At 40.4% G+C, this 24,709-nt stretch overlaps 1 protein-coding gene across 7 annotated transcripts in view; it reads left to right on the forward strand.

Moving 5' to 3' along the window:
• The window catches only part of LOC135503327 (potassium voltage-gated channel subfamily KQT member 1-like), a 138,156-nt gene that overhangs the window by 106,439 nt on the left and 7,008 nt on the right, over positions 1-24,709 (forward strand). For 3 of the 7 annotated variants that reach the window (XM_064796863.1, XM_064796862.1, XM_064796869.1), the window contains 10 exons: positions 658-748; positions 4,115-4,241; positions 4,630-4,805; positions 5,710-5,835; positions 6,200-6,310; positions 6,512-6,696; positions 7,091-7,147; positions 15,561-15,743; positions 21,089-21,148; positions 23,163-23,248. In XM_064796863.1, the coding sequence (XP_064652933.1) occupies positions 658-748; positions 4,115-4,241; positions 4,630-4,805; positions 5,710-5,835; positions 6,200-6,310; positions 6,512-6,696; positions 7,091-7,147; positions 15,561-15,743; positions 21,089-21,148; positions 23,163-23,248 (1,202 nt within the window). Of the gene's footprint in view, positions 1-657; positions 749-4,114; positions 4,242-4,629; positions 4,806-5,709; positions 5,836-6,199; positions 6,311-6,511; positions 6,697-7,090; positions 7,148-15,560; positions 15,744-19,409; positions 19,428-21,088; positions 21,149-23,162; positions 23,249-24,709 lie in introns of all 7 variants that reach the window. The other 4 variants (XM_064796864.1, XM_064796867.1, XM_064796865.1 and 1 more) reach the window with 4 other exon arrangements.

The raw sequence follows: 24,709 nt of genomic DNA on the forward strand, positions 1-24,709 counted from the left end.
ATGTTTCCGATTTAACGACAGAAGCTGACCCATGCTCGGCGAAGTTCGACCACTTCGCCGCAAGAGGTGCTCATCGAGAAAGAGGCGAATTGACAATGGCTCTGTTATCTCAATTTTCCTTTGTACATAAAAGCCGGATACAACTCTAAAGTTGTTTTACTAGTACATGTACTGTGGAACCCCTTTTAGCGGATACCTTCTATTATTAAGGACAAACTCTCTATCAAGGACACTAGTTTTGGTCCCAAATTGGTTGTTTCCATTCAATTTGACCTCTCTAATCATGACACCTCTCTATCAATGATGCAACTCCTCAGTGCTCTCTGTGCCGAACATGCATGATAGCTCTCTTCTGATTGGTAATACCTGTCAGAAAGTCCCAAATTGCCGCTTTAGGAAACTGGTGAATGCTCGGGGAGGGTTCAAATCGTTGGGCTTTGCCTTTCTCCAGCTTCACATGTTTAGCTTTGCTTGGGCTTTGCTTTTCTCCTGCTTGGGCCAGGCACAGATTGTTTCAAATACATTATAATGTCCATTCGGTTTCAGGTTTCTCGTTCATAGAATTGAACATTGAATTGATGTCAGTGTTCGACAGAAGAACTGTTTTATTGTGATGATGTAAAAAAACTAAAATTCGCTCGTAATTTTTTCTTTCAGGTTTCTCCTGGTTTTCATGTGTCTCCTCTTCAGTATCTTTTCCACTATTGATACGTATGTTGTTGTAGCCAGTGAAGTTTTATTCCATCTGGTGAGTAACAATTGGTGTTGTCCCGGTTGTCACGTGATGTCAGTGGTCGTCTGCTTATTTGTCACGTGATGTGTGGTACTTAGTGTCGTCTCCTTTTTTCAGTATATTTTTGCAATTCGCATTTCTTATTCCACTATCGATTTGTTGCCGGAGGACAGTTTCTTCCGTCTGATGAGTAATGATAGGTCGTCGTTGTTTCGTGATGTTCCTTGTCGTCTGCCTATTTGTCACGTGATGTGCGTCTGTTCAGTGATGTCCGCTATTTTCATTATTTTCAATGTTTTTTTTGTAATATGCACGTTTCGTACAAATGTATGTTTTTTCCACTGTTGATGCGTTTTTGCTGTTGCCTGTGCAGTTTATTCCATCTGATTAGTAAGCTTTGATGTTGTCACATGATATTGGTCTACCAATCCTCTGCTTGTTTGTCACGCGTTTTAGTGGTCTTCATTTTTAGCTCACCTCTGGGGAGCTTATACGATACCGTGGCGTCCGTCGTCGTCCGTCGTCGTCCGTTAGCGGAGCACTTTTCGTCACCGCTAGGGCTAGATGGCTTAAACTTCCTGTGATGGTAGCTTTGTCCTATTACAAAGTCCTATTTCTCCGAAACTAATGATTGGATTGCAACCAAACTTAATTTGATTATGTATCTATGTACTCTTATCAATATCCCTCATTTTCAGTCAAATCCCGTGACAAATATGGTCGCCAGGCCGCCATCTTTGAAATCCAACGAAGTCCTATTACTCCTAAACTGTTGAACAGATGTCAACCAATTTCCATGTGACATGTACACTCTTCAATAGCCCTGAAATTCAGTCACCCTTTTACCAAAATGCTATACTAAGATGGTATCTTTTTTGTGCCATTGAGCCGAGAAGAATAATATTATTCAATGGAATCAAAACTGGTGAAACTAGCCAGAAACTGTTCTCCCCATATCCCCACTGCAAATGACATGCATTACATTACCCGAGGTGAGCACATGGTCCATGGACCATTTCATTTTATCTGTCCTCCGCTCTTACGCGAAAACATTCCGTATTTTTCCTGTTAATTTTTACGATGCGGTTTGCAATTTTTTCTCGATTTTATATTTCTTTCATTCTCTTGTAAAATACATTTTTTTTGCTCTTTATACACTCGATACGCTATTTAGCCTGCTGGTACTCTCTGTCTGAGCAAAGTTTCACGTTTTCTGTTCATTAAATGCGGGAAAAGGTCACTTTAAAGTATGCTATATGGCTCTGTATTCGTAGTAGAATGTGTTCTTGTTAGCAAGAGTCGGACGCTGATACTAGTCTACTCCATTTCTATTGGAGATATGGCGTTACTTGAAAATGATATGATTTTTATCACTAAAGAACATGTCATTTAGCTGTCACCAGTGGACAAAGCTGCTGCAGTAACCATGGAAAATTGCAATCGTCTAGAGGGAACTCGGTTTCAACTTGATTGACGGTATTTGCTACAATAAGTTGAGTGCCAGTGTGTGTGATGGGCTGGTCATGGGGACCTGGAATGGGCCACCCTATCATGAGATAGGGCTGTTGAGAACAATTACACAACTGTATTTTCATACCAAGACGAGCTAGGAATGCATATAGTGCATACATGTAAATGTATATAGGTACAACCATGAACAGTCTTGTCAGTTGAAGCTATATCTAAAGAACCATCGCATTCTTTACAATGACGGAATGCGAGTTGGTGTAAATTTTGAAATAATTGCCCTAAAATCTCCTGTATTGGATTTATATTTTTGGCTGTTTATTGGGGCTTGGAATGGACCAACCACGCTGCTGAGAACTAATTTCGAGACTGCTTATAACTAACATGTTTAAGACGATGAAGTCATCTTTCAAAGTAATGTAGAAATACGTTGTCGAAAGCTAAGAGCCATATTTGAATCGCGTTTTTTTCCAATCGCCTAATTAAATGGGAGAAGAGCATTACTTTGCACGAGGCCGTTCCTTTTAATTGTCACAAAATTGCGATGCTAATCTATCTATCTTAGCAATCTCTACAGGTCGAACGAACTGCCATCTATAAAATGATTGATGGACGTGTATTACATCCTCGCATCTATACCAACTTGGTTGTGAAAAAGTTCCTAACTGACTACGTCTTGGAAAAGTTATGAGCGTGTTAACAATGCCAATTAAACTTGAAAATTGGTTAAAAGTTTCTTACAGTTGTGTGACTTCCTCTTTCTGTGACCTGATTAACTAACTACAGTAGAACATCTCTATCAAGGACACCCCTCGGAATTAACAGGTGCTGTCCTTGATAGAGAGGTGTCCAGATTAGAGAGGTAAAATTTAATGGAAAGTACAAATTTGGGACCAAAACTAGTGTCCTTAATAGAGAGGTGTTCGCTAAGGGAGGTTCCACTGTATACGTCATGCTCAACCAGCCCATCTCTCTTGAAGGCCGTGTCGTAGCCTACCATCTATCTCAAAATGTTGCAACTACTGTCGATGGTCTATTTCTCGCCATCAATACCAAGTTTTCACCGCTACGTTGCTCACATCAAGGCACGTGCATTTTAAAGCGTGTATCCTACGAAAAAGTATAACTGCTTCTTCGATTTTGTTGAACTAAAATCATCGGAATCGGTCGGATTCGTTCGGTGGATGTGCAGCGGATTTTACACAAAATGGCGGTAGCCTATTACGAAGATAGATGTGTGCAGTCAATGTATGCGCAGTAGCTAAGGTTTGTAATCTTAAAAATTGCAATTCTGTGTGCTTTAAATGTACATGTGTATTGTTGTAACGCACCTGCCATGTGGTTTTATTAAGCGTAGTGTGCATGGGCGGCAATGCATGTGCATCGGCGCTGCGTGGCTTACGCGATTCTGCATGCAGATCACTTTGATTTTGCTTAATAATGCAGAGATATTAATAATATCTCTGCAGGAAAGATATTTTGTGATTGTCAGTAACCCCATCGCTGGTCCCTCTTTTCACAGCCCCGAAATGGTATAAGAGTATCTTTAAATGACTCATTTGGCAAAAGGATGAATACTTGCTGACTTAACAAAATTAATGGCTTCTTACAACATTCTCTTATCGCAACGCATTTCAAAACCAATTCCCTCTCTGTTGATTGGTATAACGATATCACGTGATCAACAAGGACCAATCCTGTTCGAATGACAAGTAAACAGTGTAGAAAATAATATCCTTTTCATGAAATATGTTTTGAATTGAATTGAAAAATTAAATTGAAAAAAAGAATTGAACAGTTTATAGCTTGATGACAACACTTTCACTACTCACAAGTTTTTAGATCGATGAATATTTCTAATTTCACTTCGCTTAAATTTCTCAATTTAATTATGTGTATTTTTATTTATTATAGGAAATTTTTATGGTGTTGTGGTTTACTGCGGAATACTCACTCAGGATGTGGTCGGCTGGTTGTAGATCCCGGTACCAGGAGTGCGCGGGCAGGATGAAGTTTGCTCGGAGACCTCTTTGTATTGTTGGTGAGTTGTATGTGACGTCATATCAGTGGTAACCAATCACATTTTAAAATGGCTTTCACGCGAAACTTACCACGTGTATAAGGTCAAACGCCGATGGGCCGCAAAGCAAAACGACCTTATTCATGCGGTTAACGCATAGGACTTGGGTTGTCTGGCCTTGTAGCCCACCGAATTACCGTATATTACTATCGGCAAGTTTGACAATATTCAAGAAAGTTCTACACAAAAACATCTTAAAATTAACTAGGCTCGTGCGGCAGTTTTGGCATCTACAGATTGAAGTTAGGCTACACGGCCGATAGGGGTCTATAGTGTCACTTTATCGAAGTAAAATGCATCAAGTTTTTTACGCATTCTTGCTTTTACTAACTCACTAATTATGTTTCAGATATCATTGTGATTATAGCAAGCCTGATAACCTTAGGCCTAGGCAGCTCTGGTCAAATGTTTGCTGCTTCCGCCCTCCGCGGTCTCCGGTTCTTTCAAATATTGCGAATGGTCCGAGTCGACCGCAGAGGGGGGTCCTGGAAACTGTTGGGCTCAGTTATGTGGGCACATAGGCAGGTAAGACACGCACTCTGATTGGTCAGTTGGAATACAAACGATGGCGTAGATTCGTCTAGCGGATTTAGAGTACGCAGCGAATTCTATGTCAGCGATAGGATTTGAATTGAAGCGATGCCGTTAATAGTCGAGTCCATTACAAATGCCACGGAACACGCGAGACCTGTTTTGACTTTTCAAATTGAAACTATGGCGTTGATTGGTCAGGTCTATTAACGGCCAACTTGACGAAAAGAGCATCGTCATTGATTGGTCAGACATTTGGAAAACACACTTCTTCGACTATACTGCATATGGTTTGCATGAACCAGACTTTACTCCATTTGGGGACTTTGATCCAAATGAAGATAGCCAATCCGTTAGATTTGCTTAAGGAAGAAAACTGCCTTGGTGAAAAAGGATGATGCATTGTTTCAATGCTTTTACCATGTTTTTAAACCTTTACCATGTTTATCAAATGGGTATTCAACTGACAACAAATAATTCCCAATGTGTAGCAGCTTTTTATCTGTCAGGTCATTTCCTTTGCAAAGTGCACACTGTTCTTTGAATAGCTTTTAGAAAGAACCATTTACTCCCAAATGGTCATCATAGGGTTCGGAAAAATGAGAATGTGAATACAATTGAGGCTAAAAAGTTCACAAACATCCAAATAAGGTGCGGTCATTGTGTATTTTATGTGATGTTTATGAGATATTGTTCTTGAATTGTCCTTTGAATCATTCTTCACAAAGCTTGATTGGCTCATCTAGCCTTTGTTCAAAACAAGGGAAATGGCTCAGAGGATGGCTAACGGCAAATTTCTGCAACAGTGTTCCCTAATGGAATACGACAAGCATCCCCTTTTTGCAAAATTCTTCTTTGTTGAAGACACAATTAACAAAATTCACAATTTTTATTTCAGGAAATGTTTACAACGCTGTATATAGGATTTTTGGTACTTATATTCTCGTCGTTTCTCGTGTTTCTCGTGGAAAAGGACGAGAACGAAGCTTTTAAAACCTATGCAGATTCCCTCTGGTGGGGAGTGGTAAGTCCGAGCAGTACTAGGTGTTCAACAAAACATGTCATATTTGCTCTAGCAAAGCAGGATATCATTTGTTACCAAATAACAACAATAACAATAATTTCCTATCGTGCCTCTTGCACCATTTACGAAATTGATTTAAAAACTTGAAATTTTGTTATACTTAGTTCTTGAAACAGTTATTAAAAGTGTTCAGATTACCATCATCTTTCTGATTAAGCAAGGTTAACCAGGAATGATCATGTCAGTACTCAATTGTGATTGCTCCGGCGAATCGGGATTAAAAGCCCCTGATTGGCCAGTACTACGGTGTCCTAAAATAAACTGATTTTAATTTAAAGTAAGATTGTAGTGACTTCTTTTCTAGATAACTCTATGTACCGTTGGATACGGTGACACAGTGCCTAAGACGTGGGCAGGCAAGCTGATAGCCGCCTTCTGTGCTCTATGTGGTATCTCCTTCTTTGCCTTACCTGCTGTAAGTATTAGAGGCAACCCAAACCATGTCTATAACCGTGACCCAAACGGTGTCGTTATTCTTTAGAATATGACGACTTTCAGTTAAAGGCCCACAGTGTATTTACACTGTTAAGTGCGGTTCATTCTAAACCCAGGTGTTTTAGAATATTGCTCTGAAGCCTACTCTGTCATGCGCTGAAATATGATTTCGTTTTCCCAGGGCATACTAGGCTCAGGGTTCGCCTTGAAGGTGCAACAGCATCAGCGGCAGAAGCACCTGATTCGGCGTCGAGTGCCCGCCGCCACCCTCATCCAGTGTCTTTGGAGGTGTTATGCTGCTGACGAGAACTCGCTCTCCATAGCTACCTGGAAGATCCACCTCAAACCATGTCGCAGTCCTTCATCGTAAGTATCAGAGTAGCCCAAACCATGTCTAAGACCGACCCAAACCATCTCTAAGACTGAGAATGGCTCAAACCATGTACAAGCCTGAGAGTGATCGAAACCATGTCCAGCTCTAACAAATTTTAACCTGATATACAGAACCTAACCAGTGCGAATGTCATCCCTTCTGGTGTGAATTACAGTGCGTCAGTGACGTCAGTGGTTTTGTTGTGAAACGTCAGCCAGTTCGATGTGCATTGTGCCTACCTCATTCTGGTCACCAATTCCCATACATTGTTTCGCCCGGTTAATGGTTTCCCCCTTCAATGTTGCTTTAATCTATAACCGTCCTCATATACTTCCCTCTAAGTCCTTAAGTAATGCTAATATTTTGCCTGAAATCTGACTTTTTCAGAGGAGTGAGGCACGATCTGTTCGCGAATAGAAGCCATGCCTTATTCACATTGCCTAGGTATGCTACTGCAAACCGCAACATTTTCGTGGGGGCTTTATCTTCGCGGATTTTGCGAAAAACCACGACTCGCGAAAATTAAAATCTTGAAAAAATTTTGATTATAAATTTTTCAATCCAGAAAAATAAAAATCGTGTGATTTTTTCATTTGTTGGGAAATGTTCACGAATTGCAAAAATACATCCGCACGAAAACTTTACGGTTTACAGTAAAAGGCATCTTGAGAGTTGATATCCCGGGCACTAACAGCCTGAGGTTCTTGTCCATTTGCCACTTTCCACAAACAGGAAAATGGGATTATTGCCCAATCGGAAGACTCCTATCATGCTCGTTCGGCTCAGAGAGCATTGGCTATAAGACCTTACAGAGCGCCTGATTGGCCGATATCTGAGCACATTCTTGCTTGAGGGAAATGGCGAATTTCAGTTAAAGCTGAACTGCATGCACAAAACCAGAGCGTCCCATGCGGCAATAGAAAGAAATTCAAACAATCGGAAGGTCCTTCTGAATACGGCCTGAAACATGATAGACCTCCAATGCTTCGATGCGCTTGATTTCACAAACCAGCAAGCCACAGGACGATGCGGACAGTCTCGGAGAATTATGGGATTGAAAAAAATCAAAATCTTCTCCAGGGATTCGAACCCGGGAACTCGGGCTCAAAATACGAACGCTCTAACCGTCTGAGCTAGGGGGGCTTTCATGTGAACTGCTGTCAACAAATATATCTTATATGAATAGCGTTATGCTTTATTTTTGAGAGATGAACCAGAAATTTTCTCAAGTACATGTGATAGAAGAAGATACCAAGACAAAGGTGAACATTGCTAGGAGAAAACGTAGACTCCGCATACATAATCACGTACGGCAAAGAAAAAATGACTTTCTTCCTGCAGTTGCCCACTGGAAGCCGCTCAAAGATGTTAAACAAAGTTTACACACAAATGTTTGCACATTCTATAAAGGCGTATAAAACGACAGGCATTTCAAGCAGCCCATTGGCCTTGAGGATAAGAGTGTTGGCAAATAAAACCAGAGGTCTTGAGTTCGAGTCCCGATGAGAGGACCTTTTTATTTTTTTTCCTTCCACAATTCTCTGCGAAGGTCCACATCGTCCCACGGCTTGCTGGTTTGTGAAATCAAGCGCATCGAAGCATTGGATGTCTATCATGTTTCAGGCCGTATTCAGAAGGGCCTTTCGGTCGTTTGAATTTCTTACTATTGCCGCATGGGGTGCTCTGGTTTTGTGCATGCAGTTCAGCTTTAAGCATGGGATGCAGCATATTAGAAAGTCTTACGGTTTAAATGGACTACATGATTCACCACTGTGCCTTCTAGTTTGCCTCTCCTCCATGGGATGTGTCATGTTCTTCCTGACTGCATTTATACTGCAGACTATGAAATATATACATGTACTCTCATTTCATCAATCTAAGACCAGTTCTGAATATTCAATTCCAGCTAGATATCATGCACATGGTCGTTCAAAGCCATTCAGTATGTTGAATTTGGATAGATAGTGATTTGGCGACACAAAGTTGTCTAATGGTCATGACGTCATGTTCCGGCTTGGCATTGACTTCGATTTTGAAGTTATTAATCTGCCAGTCTTAGATAGATGAAATTAGAGTGTTTCATAATAATTTAAAATAACACCTTATATTTTACGACAATGGAAAACCTGTACACCAAGTTATGTGCTGGCGTCACCTCGTGGTGTCTCGTCACAACCATCGCTACCACGAACAACTACACAACATCAGTGTCCCTTTATTCATGCTTTGAAACCGTCCGTTTTACTATCGGCAAAAGTCATCACTTCAAAGTAATATGTGTTTGATATTGGGTTATTTGAACTGGTTATCGTCTTTCCATCCAATTCTATCATCACCCCTTCTATTTTGGCAACAGGAAAACAACGTTCGTATATATACCAGAATATTACACTTAGCTTCAGATTCTATTTACATTTGGGAAACTTCTGCAGAGCTCGTTTATCACTTCAAACACTCTTCTTTCCTTCAATGAAAATGCTGGAGAATGTACGTGTCATAAGCATAAAGGTTTTACTGACAGACAGCTCAAATTATAGGGAGGAAATGACCTTCTGTAAATTCTAAAATTTCTTTAACTTTTTCCGAAAAGTGATGATATTTTCTAATATTATCTCCGAAACCTTTGTTCAACACCGTTCATTAAAGTAACACACACAGGTCTCTGTCCTTCCTTGTGGTCATACAACCACATGTACTTTCCTTCCGGAGCATTCAGTCTTATCTTCTGAAAATCTGCAAGTGAAAGTTATCAAGGGGATCAGATACATCTGATACGTTTCTTTCTCCATGTTTTAAATTGTAGATGATTTTGAGTCGAAACATGCATCAGAGAATTCTCCCGCCTGAAATCGCACGAAATGGTTCTCCATTGTGCCCAAACCGCATTGAGAGCTGACCTAGGCAATGCAAGGGAGCAAAGTCCGCACCTTTGGCCTAAACCTATTTGGGGATCGAATACAGAATATGAATTATGATGACATGGTCAGATTTCGCTTGGCAAACTTTCATCCTCCAGCGTTTTCATCAGCCAAATGTCATGATTTTTCTTCTAAAAAGACTTTCACGAGTAGTGACTTCTCTTACGCACATCATAGCGAGCATGCTGGTCATACTAACTTCTCACTATTGGACTACAAATTGTATGCTTGTTTTCACGAACGAATGATATCATCTAAGTAGATTACATCAAGTTCATCACTTATCATTTTACAGGGAAGTTCCACAAGGTTATCCCTACTGATCTTGAGGTTTTTGTTACATTCACTTGCTTGTCACTACTTGCAACTTTTACCTTTTTCATTCTTACCTTTTTTATGAAAATGAGAATTCGACAAAAATAAAGCTAAAAGATTCCATACCCCGCCCAGTCCCCATCTTGCATGAAGGCCATTTTTTCTCCTGGCCAAGTGTTACTGTTTCCTACACTCTTAAAAATTGAAGATTTGTGAGCTTTCGACAGGCATAATATTCAACCGATAAAAGATTTTAAAAAACGGCGGGGAGAACCGTTCTAGATGCTTAAACACCTAAGGGGTTTTTGTATCCCCCCCAAAAAAAACCCCTAAAGGGTTGTTCAAATGTTCAATAAAACCTTCATTTCGAAGTGCGTTATAAAATCTTCAATTTTAAGAGTGTTAAGCCGGGACCAGTTGTGTCAAACAAAACGAATTTTCCCTGTCGTGCATAAACCAAAAGACCCCGAGTATGTGATGTCTTTTGATAACCCGAATCCTTTCAACCTTCCCACGCTGAAATTTCTGCAGTCCTTGAGAATCAGTTCCAGGCCTGAAGTTCCCAGGCAGGGTTTTCTATAGCGAGTTACAATTCCTGATCTCTCTGATTGATGGTATCAAGAAAATTTAGCAATAAATCGATTAGGAATTATTGTAAGGACGAACTGGTATATATATTATTCGGTTCAGACATACGTGTATTTCGTTTCCTCTTCCGAGATTACTCTTGGTGCTTGCAAAAACATGACATAAAACTCTCTCGCTACGAATGGTTGAGAAATGGATCTAAAATCTGGTTATTGTCAGTTTACAATAAGAGACGATGCTCAACACAAAACCGCATTCACTACAGGCGCAGGGATAGAAATTTCATGCCAGGAACTGATTCTCTACTGTGAATATGTCACGTAATGTATTTCGTTGACTCGTGTCTCCTCCTGGTGTGCAGGCAGAAGGTTAAGCGAGGTGGCGTTGTGGCCAGCATGGTGGATGATACCCCGCTAACTGTTGTCACCAAACAGTAGGTGGATTTCTTCTCTATAGATGGTGCCTAAAATGTTCGTAGACTGAGTTTCATTTTTCAGTGAGGGATACCACCCCAAGTTATTTCAGAAATGTAACTGCAATTTTAAAATGTTGAGGGGATAACATGCGTGATTTATCATGATTGTCAGATATTCTTTTTCCTTTGATGAAAAAGTAGCTTATGATTATTTATAGGGATACTAAATTTGGACTATGAGAAATTGATGGTTAAAGAAAAGTCGATTCTGCTTGTGATGCATGCGTTATGGGACTAATAGGAATAGTCAGGGTTTCTTTCGGGCTATCTGAATCCAAGTCAAAGGGTCGTATTCTTACCCCTGTCTTTGTTCTTTCCTTTCAAGCTCAAGTGAGCACGGGATGAAAGTACGTTCGCTCTGATTGTGTTTTGATACAAACCAAGTGAAAATGTTGTCAGAACAGGGTGGTACCCCTTCTTTAAAAAAACAGAATTAGGCAGATTAGGAGGGATAGGGCTTTCGATTGTTTTTCTCATTGTAGATTGCTCTCATCCAAAAGCATGATTATAAACACTTCATCTACTGTTTATGTTTTGGTGTTATCCCCTCCTTCCCCCCAATTAGAGAAGCACCATGCCGTTCTTGTGCAATCTATACTAGTATTACATAGGGGGACTAACCATTAGTAAACATGGCGATGGGGTGCAAAGATCAGCATTGACCTCTTGATTTAGTCAGTTGATCTAGTTCTCAAAGAGTTGGCATAGTCTTTTCTAAAAGAGTAATATATAGTTTTAGAAACTGTCACGCAGACAATTCTGTTGCTGAATATATCGGTTCAAGCTTACATGCTTGTACTGCATGTGTCAAGTTCTATAACTCGAAGTAGCCTACAGTTAATAATATTACGAAAGCTTTCCACCATTGTCTATATGTCAAGTATCTATATATTGATTATTAATATAGTACTGGGGCTTGGAAACCAATCTTTCACCTGATGTTTTTAATTCTCTCTCTTTATCTTAACATGTTTTTATCTGTATCTTTGAACAATAGAGAGGTAAAGCTAAAATACGTAGAACTTCGTGTTTGTTGCTATCAATCATTTCTTCTTGTTCTCAATTACGAACGACAACCCATTTGTATACTGATCTGTTGAATGAAATCTTGAAAAAAAAATTAGTATGAACTCTTGAGGAGTAGTTTAAATGTCATTATGCTATTCGATGTTCGTTCACCAATATGTTGTTACCCATTCTGCACAAGAAACCACTATGTCTATTTTTCTCCGTTAAAGAAAATCTGTAGCGAAATACTTATAAAAGTGGTTACTATTGAACGGCCGGGTAAAAACCTTAGGTGGGTTTTGAGGTTCTTATTCACAAATCTGAGTAGTTTTGAGGACCTTGAGGACTAAACTTTATGTTTATCCTCATGAGGTATGCATTGTCTCGAGAAATCTAAATCAGTCCATCTTATCAGCAAGAGCCTGCATGGCGTCAAATAATCTGCAGTATTTGTTACAAAACATTTCATTCATAGTGCTAGTTATGGTTTAAAGCTGAACTGCATGCACACAACCAGAGCGTCCAATGCGGCAATAGTAAGAATTTCAAACAATCGAAAGGTCCTTCTGAATACGGCCTGAAACATAATAGACATCCAATGCTTCGATGCGCTTGATTTCACAAACCAGGGCAATATGGAACAGAAAAAAATCAAAATCTTCTCCAGGGATTCGAACCCGGGTCCTCGGCCTCAGCATACGAACGCTCTAACCGTCTGAGCTAGGGGGGCTTTCTTGTGAACTGCTGCCAGCAAATACATCTTATATCAATGGCGATTATGCTTTATTTTTGAGAAATGAACCAGAAATTTTCTCAAGCACATGTGATAGAAGAAGATACCAAGACAAAGGTGAACATTGCTAAGAGAAAACGTAGACTTCGCATACATAATCACGCACAGCAAAGAAAAAATGACTTTCTTCCTGCAGTTGCCCACTGGAAGCCGCTCAAAGATGTTGAACAAAGATTACACACAAATATTTGCACATTCTATAAAGGCGTATAAAACGACAGTCATTTCAAGCAGCCCATTGTCCTTGAGGATAAGATTGTAGTCAAATAAAACCAGAGGTCTTGAGTTCGAGTCCCGATGAGAGGACCTTTTTATTTTTTTCCTTCCAGAATTCTCTGCGAAGGTCCACATCGTCCCACGGCTTGCTGGTTTGTGAAATCAAGCGCATCGAAGCATTGGATGTCTAGCATGTTTCAGGCCGTATTCAGAAGGGATTTTCGGTCGTTTGAATTTCTTACTATTGCCGCATGGGGTGCTCTGGTTTTGTGCATGAAGTTCAGCTTTAAGTCAGCATCGTGTAAGGTCCTCTTTAAATGACCAAACAGGATCTGAAATACTGATGTTAATTTCGGGTGTTTGGCCAACCGTTCCAAACTCTATATGCAAAAGGTTAAGAAACCAGCACTTTCTCGCGACTTGAAATTCCATTAAGATGTCGAACTGAAAGGGTACAAAAATTTGAAGTCACGGTCCTTTTTCGACCCTAGTGCATGACCATGGCGGTTTTCTTGTGCAGATGTCATTGCATTGCCTCCCAGTCGTTGTAGTATAAACCTAGGATGTTCAGTGTGACAAATATACTATTTGAGATACCATCAGATTATGTTCCCTCAAATTCCGCTAGGGGGTGCTTTCTGTCGTCTACCTTTTCAGGGCTCATTAGAAAGTCGGTATATACACCAAAAAACAACAATCGAAGTAAAAACGACAACGGCAAAAGTAACCATGTCTCGTGAGATCCAAACCATTCTTGTGACGTCTTTTGCTAGTTGTTAGCATAACTCGTCCCGCGTGACGTCATTTACGTCATTCTTAGCTCTTATCGTTGTCGTTAAGACGTTCGAGCGGGTCTTTCAAAAGGTACACGTCGCCGCGCCATCTATAGTGTTTCATCAAAAGTCGTCATCCTCATTTACCATATCATTACTAAAGAGCACCCTCCACACTCCCTCCATTGCAGTAAACCCTTCATGGCGATCGCGACCTTTGCCACTGGCATTCGGCCCGTAAAAGCGAGGTTGGTCCGAAAATTTCAAGAAATCATCTTTTTAATCATACTTTCTTTTATTTTAGATTACATCTATTATTAAAGGCCTGTTTTAGAATTGCAGTTCACCTTTCGAATGCAAATAACAAAGCTCTCCAAGCATGTGCGATATCTTTCATCTATCATCAAGGAGGAAAATGGTGGTGCATCATTTCCTGTCGGAGCAATGGACACTTCGCTTTGTATCATCATATTTCATGCATGCAATGTGCAAATAACATGGACTTGACAAGTAGTGGTCATAGCGACAATTTAACCAGTAGTTTCTTCTTCTTCTTCATCATCTTTAGCATTATAGCTATGCACTCGTAGGCATTAGTCTCTAGATGGTGGGATGAGGGCTTTTGCATGCCACCACGGTTACGCGCCAATTGAGCTTAATTCTAATGATAAATGACATAACATGATGCTTCACACGGTGATTGACTGATGAGGTTCATTTCAACCCTTAAATCGTTTCTAACCGGAAGAGACGCACCTACATCCTCCTTCTTGACATACACAAAAGAATTTCTCGCTTCTTGTGGAATTCTTTTCAAACACACTTCTTTTAAATTTACCTAAATTTACTACTTCATCTTCTGCACAACTCACGAAATTGGCCCTTTACAAAGAAACTCCATCAATAGTCTTTCAATTGCATATGATTAGCCTATGATTTATGTTCGTCTATGACGTATCATCCGTCGTCTGCATTCACCTCTTTCAAAGTTCGCCGGATGCGGAAATCTGCGGAAATAGTCCATTGTGATTGGTACTTCTAATGACTTCGCCGGGTAAACATATTTCCGGGCTTTTGACGAAGCGAATTGTCTCTAAATATGTTGTTGGAGAACGATCGTTCTTTACAAAATTGAAACATGTTTGAAATCTTTCAAGATTAGTGTTTGTCGGCAAGCCTATAACACCTGCCACCAAGAGCATATTGAGGAACACCAACAAGTATAGTACGTCAACCTATAAAGGTGCTCACTTTGAGCAAGAACAACGCACATGGATGGTACGTCTTAAGGGAGAATAATTGGAACATTGTTTGAATTAAACTGACCGTAAGGGGATGATCGATTCCAGTTTATTCAAATTCCCGATGGGATTCTTAGATAAGATTTTATTCTGTTTCGTAAATTTGTACAGCTATCTGAGAGATTCTTGGTTGTAAGATTCCTTCCTAAATTCTTAACGAAGATTCTTCCAAGAATCTTAGAAAGAATGTATATGTACATGTATGCAGAACGGAATGAAATCTTAATCGAGAATCTTCTACGAATCTTATCTTTTGACCCCAGGAGCCAAATAATAGCACTGTGCATGTTCTGCTGGATGGACCTCATAACCTGAAGTCTTTTTGAGCGGTCGTATCTGATCTACATCGAAGAAAAACGCCGATTTAATACCTTTATTCTCCCTTTAAATTCTTATTCAATACATATTTTTTTGCTAAAATCCTTTGACAAAATGCTTACTCTATCTACTGCTTTTTATCGCGTGCACAGCCTGTCTATTTCCAGGGACCGAGACCGCTTTAAACATAATTCTTCCTTCGTGAGCCGCTTCTCCACTAGGCGGCGCAGGCAGGAGGCGCCACATTCGCCGAGGATGTCCCATCATCCTATGCGAAAGGTCAACACGGGTGATACAGAGTCATTGCATGGAGAGTCTAATGAAGCGTTGCAAAGGTAAGCAGCAACAACCGCGGACGCAGGGAGTGGTTGATCATTAGTGTTGTTATAAGTCCACAAAAGGACACCCCAAGGACGAGGTTGAAGTAGTTATTGACCGCGGAGAAAATGTGTTGTTTTGAGTATTGGGGTCAAGTTAAATTACAACATACCAACCTCTTTTCCCACGGTCATTGCGCTCTCCTTCCGGTTTGCTTATGAACCCCTGGCTGCATCTAGAAATAAAGCCATTTTGGATGTCCATTTTCATTCCATTCCTGGCTGTTCAAAACAAATTTGTCACTAACGTTGGCGCTAAACTTAACCTGGCGTTATCTCCTCCAGTTAAGCCCTTAGACTTGACACCAGGTTAAGTTAACGCCAGCGTTAGCGTTAACTTAACCTGGCGTTATCTCCTTCAGTTAAGCCCTTAGACTTGACACCAAGTTATGTAAACGCAAGCATTAGTGGCAAAACTTTTTTTGAACAGCCGCGCCCTTAATAGATAGTTTAAAAGAGGGCAGATATCTATTTTCATTGTATATACAAGATCTTTGATTTTATCTGAACAGTATTCTACATTCATTCGTGTTTAACCAAAACCATTTACAGCATTTATCGCACATGCATGTATAACCCCTTCTCTTACCTCTTGCGCATTGCCTTTGCGATGTACAAATGGAGTTTAAAGGCAGAGAGAACAAGCTGCTTTTTCTCATTAAACTGTGGTAACCAATAGCATTCCGCGATATTGAGGTCACTGCAGCTGCTGCCCTCTATTTCCCCATCGCTGAATTACAGGCAATGTCGGACAAACATGCGGTTTCGTAATGGATTCAGGCTTTCTAACTAGGGCTGTTAGATTCAATCTGGCACATGTCCGAGTGTTGGAAATTCTACATAATTGTTCTGAATATTTCTCTCTCTGACTCTATGATATCATTCATGCTTAAAACAATGCAGGGTCAAAGATAATTGACTTTGAAATAAGCTAAAATGCGTAGAAATAAGTGTCGATGTTCGACTGTCACGTGACTAAAACGTCATCAATATCTTATTCAAATGACCTTGTGAGCTATAAATAGTAACGTCGCGGAATGCTATTTTGTAGATCTCCATGCGCATCGCCCGCTCGCAAATGGTATGTATTTTATAGGTTGAGAGGCCATTAGTATCCAAAAAAGCTTAAAGTGCTTAAGAGTATTGCCATGGCACATGCTATGAATAATAGTGCAGTCGTTATTGAATTTGTCATTATGTATCGAAGAATAGTGCTTAAAGGAAAAGGTGAATGAATAAATGTACCCCTCTCGAAATGCCATGGGAGACACCTATGAACAAGAAAGTGAACTAAACATCTGGACATCTGGACATGATACCAGGTAAATCTATACGTGATGATACACATACATGTCTAGTTCACTTCCTGTTACATAGGTGGCTCTCCTACTACTTGAAGGACGGTGCAGTCATTATTCATTTCCATCGTAAAAGTCCTGCAATGGTACACGCTTAGTCGGACTTGTCTGAAAAAATGTCGTTGCAGTTTTAGAAAGTCAATGTTGCACAAAAATGCATAGATTGCGAGCCAAAGATAGTTCCACGCTTTTTAAAAGTGTGCAGAGTGCTTTTTCTCTGGCTTAAACATACAAGTCTTGCACACATTTTAAAATAGATGAATGCTGAAATGTGACATTGTTGTTTTTAAACGTATAGAGAGTTCAATGCTCAATGCACAAACTTCATGTTAAAGCTGAACTGCATGCACAAAATCAGAGCGTCCCATGCGGCAATAGTAAGAAATTCAAACGATCGGAAGGTCCTTCTGAATACGGCCTGAAACATGATAGACATCCAATGCTTCGATGCGCTTGATTTCACAAACCAGCAAGCCACAGGACGATGCGGACAGTCTCGGAGAATTATGGAAGAGAAAAAAATCAAAATCTTCTCTAGGGATTCGAACCCGAGAACTCGGGCTCAGAATACGAACGCTCTAACCGTCTGAGCTAGGGGGGCTATCTTGTGAACTGCTGCTAGCAAATATGTCTTATATGAATGGCGAACAAAGACTACACACAAATATGTTTGCATATTCTATAAATGCGTATAAAACGACAGGCATTTCAAGTAGCCCAGTGGCCTTGAGGATGAGAGTGTTGGCAAATAAAATAGTACCGATGAGAGGACCTTTTTATTTTTTTCCTTCCAGAATTCTCTGCGAAGGTCCGCATCGTCCCACGGCTTGCTGGTTTGTGAAATCAAGCGCATCGAAGCATTGGAGGTCTATCATGTTTCAGGCCGTATTCAGAAGGACCTTTCGGTCGTTTATATTTCTTATTATTGCCGCATGGGGTGCTCTTGTTTTGTGCATGCAGTTCAGCTTTAATATTTGTAATAGTTGAAGGTCCCATCTCCCCTCTCCGCCCCCATAAGCCCAAGAAATAGAAGGCAGTGGGACGGACAAAGAGTTTTGCATTTTCAGCTTAACTGAGACATAGAATTGCATACTCTTGAATTTCATAGTTATGTATCCCTCTGAGCATTATTCATAACGATCTTCAAGCATTTTTCCTGTATAACTTATGTAAATGTATTTTAGCTTCGAAACTGGGATTTTGTATGACTTTTCTTTTAGGTCACCACAAAAGTCCCCATCTACCACTTCACTCGCCATACATAATCATAGTTTCCGTCGGGGACATGGGCACGTACATTTACACTTTTACAACCCCACGCTTTGCAGAAACCAGGTGTGCCGCGCAGCCGCCATTTTGAAAGATGGCGGCCTAGAGTTGTCAAACCACGTCACGTTTTTGGCCAATTCCTAGCTTTGTTTGCTAACAACATTTGATCTTACTCCTTCGATTGATAGTGTGCACACCTGGTTTTCTCTAAGCAGCTGCAATGAGTCGCTTCTATGGTCACGTGACGTCAGGCATGTGTTTACGACATCATCCCAATTCCATTTGTTGATATCTGGTGGGTTGTTCATAAAATACGAACTCACAAATTGGCCGGTTAATCGGGTCGAAAACGAACCTCTTACCACACGTTAAAATATACGAACATTCATTTTTGTGACTGTCCCACAAAAATCAAGTTCGTGGAACGATTGGAAATTTATCAGCATGGCGTATTTTTTGGACGACCTAGTTCATATTCTTGTCCAAAGGTGGCGGTTACACTAATTGGTGATTTGGTTCTTCTTGTGGTAACTTCCGTCTCGCAACCCAGAAACCTTGTGATCTGCGTCAATATGAACTATAAGACTGGTATGACTCAGCTTTTGATGGACTTTATGCTTTAACTGGCTTGGATATGCGGAGAATGATAACTCACCACGTACCCTAAAACCTGGCATTGTTAAATAACCCCCCCCCCCCCCCCCACTCCCCAGGAGGAGAGAAAAAAAACCCAAAACCCTGCATTTATCACAGTAATGATCTGACACAAATTCTATGGATCAAAAATGACTTTAATAAGGTATATATTCCTTGGATAAGCACATTTATTCATTAGGCGTTCGTAGAATATCTGGACGAGGTTATGGCAGTGGACCTTACTGAAAGCTTGCTGAAAATATTGGTTACTCGAGGTCATAATGATCACAAGGTTTTCGGGTTGTCCCCTGTCGCATCACACCTTCACACTTAGTAACTGATTTCTTTCCTCTTTCTTCAGTTTGATAAATCGAACTTGGTAAGGCTTACCCTGTGTTCTCCTCGTGAAGATAGGTGGCGCTATTTGAATTGTTCGGTTGTATAGAGCATAGCATAACAACTATACCGATGATTTTCATTTCCAGATTATCTCTTTCGAAATTCACAGTTCAAAATTAAAATCATCCTATATCAAAGTTTTTTCGGGGGGGAATTGTCAATCAACATCAAAGAAGCCTTTCAATTCTAAATCGTCGTCGAATTTTCGTCAACTTTAAGCAGCAGAAAGGTCTAGAAAAATTCTGAAGGTCGGGTACGTTCGTGAACGTTATTTACAAGTAACCGAATGACTTTGAGCTCAGGGTGACTAAAGGTATCGCTTGGCCTAAGAAAAATAAGTGCTTACCTGGAGAGGAAACTTGCCTGATCTTAATCTTAGTTTTTGATAACAGTATATACGTCTTCTCAACAAAACTAGACGATACAGGTTAAACAGATAGTTTAAAAGGTCAAATAGCACCATCAACTTCCATTACTTCTGTTCGTAACCCACAACCCTCTTATCTCGCTTTCCTGCATAATTCCCCTATATTCATCCCCACCTCACGTGATCTGCGCCGGATTTGAAATCAGCCAATCAGATTCAGCCACCTAGCGGCCAAAGCAAGAACCCACTTTGCAAGATAAGGACTCGCTGACGTCGATCACGTGCTACTTCTAGTCATGCGCAATGGAAAGTTCTCAGAAGCCATCTTGGTTCAAAGTCTTTTATGAACGATAGTCTCAAAAGTCATTTTCCAGAACTTTTACACTACGTTGAAAAAAACACAATAGAATCAAAACTCTTGACTGAACAATTTGCGTGGGGTAAACAAAAATTCGCGGTATATCATGATCATACGGGTATAAGGTAAATATCCAGAGCATTTCTGGAAAATTAGACCTGAACTAATGACCTTTGATTCTGATGGTGGTCTCGATGTCTTTCGATTACCTATGGCTAATATGATGTTCACATCATTGTCGTAAACTAACTAATCAGCAGTTGTCTTTCTTCCAGTTTACAATATTGTTTAGGCTGCGTCTTTGTTTGCCGTTATAGCCCCCTAGCGGGCGGCCTATTAACTAGCTAGCATGAGACGCCTATTTGGCTTTAGCTAAACTACATGTTGAGCCGACCTGAATGTCCATGTTGCATGGGAATGGCTTCTAGCTGAGCATCTAATGTTTCCCAAAACGTACAAGGAAAGGATCAAGAAACATCAAGCTAGTTACCCTCGTCCGCCCGAAAAAAATACCTTTTTTGTGTTTAGAAATCATTATTTTTTTCAAAATAACGAAAAAGTCTTGGGGTACATGAATTTTCATCTCGTTTCACGTGATTATGAAGAAATTGGCATTGGTTTGAATCGCGAGAGAAAATTCAAGCTGGCGTCTTACTTTGCCAAACAGGGACTATCCATCTTTATCACTATCAAAATTTAATCAAAATACTTTCTTAAATTTCAGCGCCAGTTAATGCGAAATCTCTTTGAGATGCCCCTTTCACGACCGACTGCTGATTGAATATTTCGCGGAGGTTTCTTATAGTCCTTTCAATGCAGTCGTAAAAACGTGAAAGGGGCCTGAAGGTTATTCTTTCGGCACCAATCTCTGACCTTGACCTTAAATATAGGAACTGGTTTTTTCCAATCATTTCAGAAACCCTGGTATTCTTCCCACACTTCGTGGCCTCAAATCTAAAAAAAGTATCTTGCGTAGGTAGGATCGTATACTTTCGGTACCCCCACCGTGGGCCTCTTTCTTTGAATTCTTTTAAACGGCGCATGTCACCTGCACTGACGCACGCTTAAAGTTTCACAGAAAAACATAACAGCCCTCATCAGTGTTAGCAGCTAACGTTGGCGTTAAGTCCTGTAATTCTACCTCACTGATGTTTACTGAAGGGGGCGCTCAGTTTAGCTAACGCTGGCGTTTGTCTCTGATGCTGACTTAGCAACTTGACCAGGCAATAGTGTATGCATATCAGCAGGGTCGAGTTTTAGGTATCGATGGTGGCTCTAGAGGGCAGCACGCGCTATAAAAAATCAGTGCAATCTCCTAGCCTCGCTATTGGTAGCGGTTGCTTAGTGATACTAGCGTACGTTTGACCACTTCCGGTTGGTCTCTTCCGGTTTAGAGGCAGCACATGGTAGCTAGTCCTCTCATTGGGAGATTGAGAACAGAAGTGTCGTTTAGAATCCGAGGACAACACAAGAGGGTTTTTTAGTAGTATTTTGTGGAACTCTCGAAGTGAAACGAAGCTAGACTGCAAAAATGTATATTTTGATGAGGCCCGCGAACTATACCTGTATTTTAGCCAGGCAGTTTATGGTTGGTCTGAGATGGGATGAGGTGTTGGCGGGGTGTGGTTGGCTAAAGGGAGTCCGTCGGAGATGTAATGAACATTTCTATTGGTCATGCAGGTGACATCGTCAAGCTCTCGCAATACAATTTAGAATAGCCGCCAATGCAATTTTCTCTTATGCAGCGCTGTTTGATTTACGAATAAAGATAAAAGACGATTAGATATTTTTGATGAATGACGTAATTTAATTTTAGTTTAGCCAGTCAGTAGACTAGATCCATCCCGACCCACAATGCACGAATTGAATGCTTTTTATACCGTATCTGATCGACAGCCCCAAATTTGCCCTTATCGCGCCTACAAAGATACTTGCTCATACCACAGACGTTGTTATTAGCATTCTACATTTTCGGCCATGGCATTAGGCCTATATTGCTCTGAGAATAAATGATTCGGAATTTTTTCTCAGTGTGTTGCTGCTTTAGGACTTGGCACTGTCTAAACAGTGGGTTGGAAAGCTGAGCTAGTTTGTCCAGGCCATCATGATTTTTCCCCGGCAGATCAAGTCTTTTTAGCGTACTATGGGGTCCACGCGTACAAAATCAGGAGCAAAGCCTGGCCTGAGCTTGAGGGGTGAATATCGGGGGTAGGTGGAAGTCTTTAGAGACTATCAATTGGTGAATACACCTGCATAGGTGCCTGGGCCCTTCCCAGAACATCTGAAAATCTAACAGCTCAAGATGCGTTTTCCTGGCATCTCGGGAGTTAAAGTATCAAATCATTTCCAGGTTGTTGCTATGCCTTTCTCATCATAACGCGGTTTACAAAAATCCTGTCCATCTTGCCCATAACAATTTTAACACTGCATTCCGTTCTACTTATTTTCTACAATTCTTTCAGCTATATATTTTGTATCAATAAACCACGCCTTTTGTCTGTTCACTTTTAACTCTTGCATGACTTCATCATCATTAGCTCATTTTCGCTTGGTAATTATAGGGTTTCAACCTTTTATGCCGATATAGCACTTGAAAAAACTAAAGGGCAGCGCTGGTGCCCGAATCCACTCACGGTTGTTTTTCACCTGGCGCCAGCGCCGCGCATGAACCCTTGTTCGATTTTGACTATCATTCAATCAATTAACCCATACAACTCAAGGTATAGCACACTTCAATCTGCCCTCAAGATGGGTAATTTGCTAGTGAAGATAGATAGGAATGTTTAGACCGAGACTCTCCGGATACATTAGGTACGCCGTTCGTAATCACTGGTGGTCAAGGAAAAGAGAAATTCAGGTATACACTGTACCGTAGTTCAGTTATGATGCATGCAACTTTGCTGAAACAAATAATCTCTCTGATGATAGTAATCTAAATAATAAAATCGAATTTGGCCAAGCTAATATATCAATTCGTTTTCATTTGATAGGAGTCACGTAAGCCTGGCGATGGGTGACCACGCCCCTGTCAGTAAAGAAAACTCTGTGGCGTCACTGGCGAGAAAAGACTCGGAGGGTACGTAGCTGTTGTGTAATTGATGAACTAGGCCCCTTTTGCTTTTTACAGATTCTTGACCATGAGGTTAACAGGGGCATAGCAGGAATGAGGAGAAGCGGAGGGAGGGGGCATCCCCCGCCCGACCGAAAAGCTAGCTACGGCCCTGGTCACCCTGGTGAAAAGGCAATTTGCATGTGGACTCCTTTCCTGACAGCTAGTCCCATCCAGTTGTTCAATGACTGATTCAAAAGCATAAGTGGAGAACTATATTTGGCAATAAATCATTGACTAAATCTGAAAAAATAGCAAATATTTGTATACATGTATATCATTCATCCACCAAATTATGATATGTAAACAAACTACTCGTATGATCTGTATATCCAACTAAAAAGGGTTTGGAGAGTAGAGAGTAAAAATGCATCTTTTTCTTTCACGTGGCGAGTATCACCTTTTTCGTCGTCTCTTTTTCATTCGCATTGGGTTTTAGGACTTGTACCAGGTTTTTGGGGCAGCGATATGTATTTGAAGGGTGGTAAGGAAAACTAGGTGTTGCAGCGAGACGTTAAGCTTATCTGCACAGAACACAACTAATCACTAGTTTGAGATCTCGCCGCTAGGTTTCACTCTCATCACAGTGTGCAAAGGTTTTGGTGTTGTGTTTCACATGATTACAATATGTTAAAACCAGGGCTTCCTACTTCCTACTAGTATTCTAGTATGTGATGGGGTAAATGATAAACTACTAAATACACCTCACGCTACTCACAATAAACTACTGTGTCTTGATTTCCTTTCAAAGGTAAGCACGTATTTCTTAAAGGTAAACCCGATACCTATAAACACTGCGGTAAACCTAACACCATTGAATGCAAGCATTCAATGACCTCTCTACGTTTCGACATTTTTAGTGCTATACCTGAATGCTCGTTGGCGAAATCAATGCTGCAAGCAATTTTTCGAAAATCCGAGCAGCGAATTCACTATTCAGACATTTAATGGAAAGGAATTAAAGAAGTTCATCAGCTTAGCTGATTAGTAAACCAGTTCCGATCGTCACACAAATAACAAAAATGCAAAGTTATGCTGGTAAGAACTGCCATTTTATTTTACTGATGACTGCTACCGTGGTGAAGTTTTTTGTTACACAATTCGAACAATGATTGTGATAGAATATTTTTTTGAACTGACTGGACTGTTTAGTATTTTTGAGAAAACGATAAAGACTTAAAGCAATACTATGACTTGCCACTGGTTTTCTAAGTTTGAATGATGTTCATCTCGGGTACAACAATAATGCACGCTTTGACTGTGCCACGTATAACCATCATTACTAAAAATACACTGCACGCTTTAGTTTGGTGATTATAGGTTTGCTGGTTGAAAACACTTTTAAATCACTTCGTGTAGTTTCATGTAGTAATTATGGTACTAACTGAAGAAGCTAGCGGTTGCCTTAATGTGTCATGATGTATCTTA

Source organism: Lineus longissimus, chromosome 19 (assembly GCF_910592395.1).
Source record: "Lineus longissimus chromosome 19, tnLinLong1.2, whole genome shotgun sequence".
Taxonomy (NCBI): domain Eukaryota; kingdom Metazoa; phylum Nemertea; class Pilidiophora; order Heteronemertea; family Lineidae; genus Lineus; species Lineus longissimus.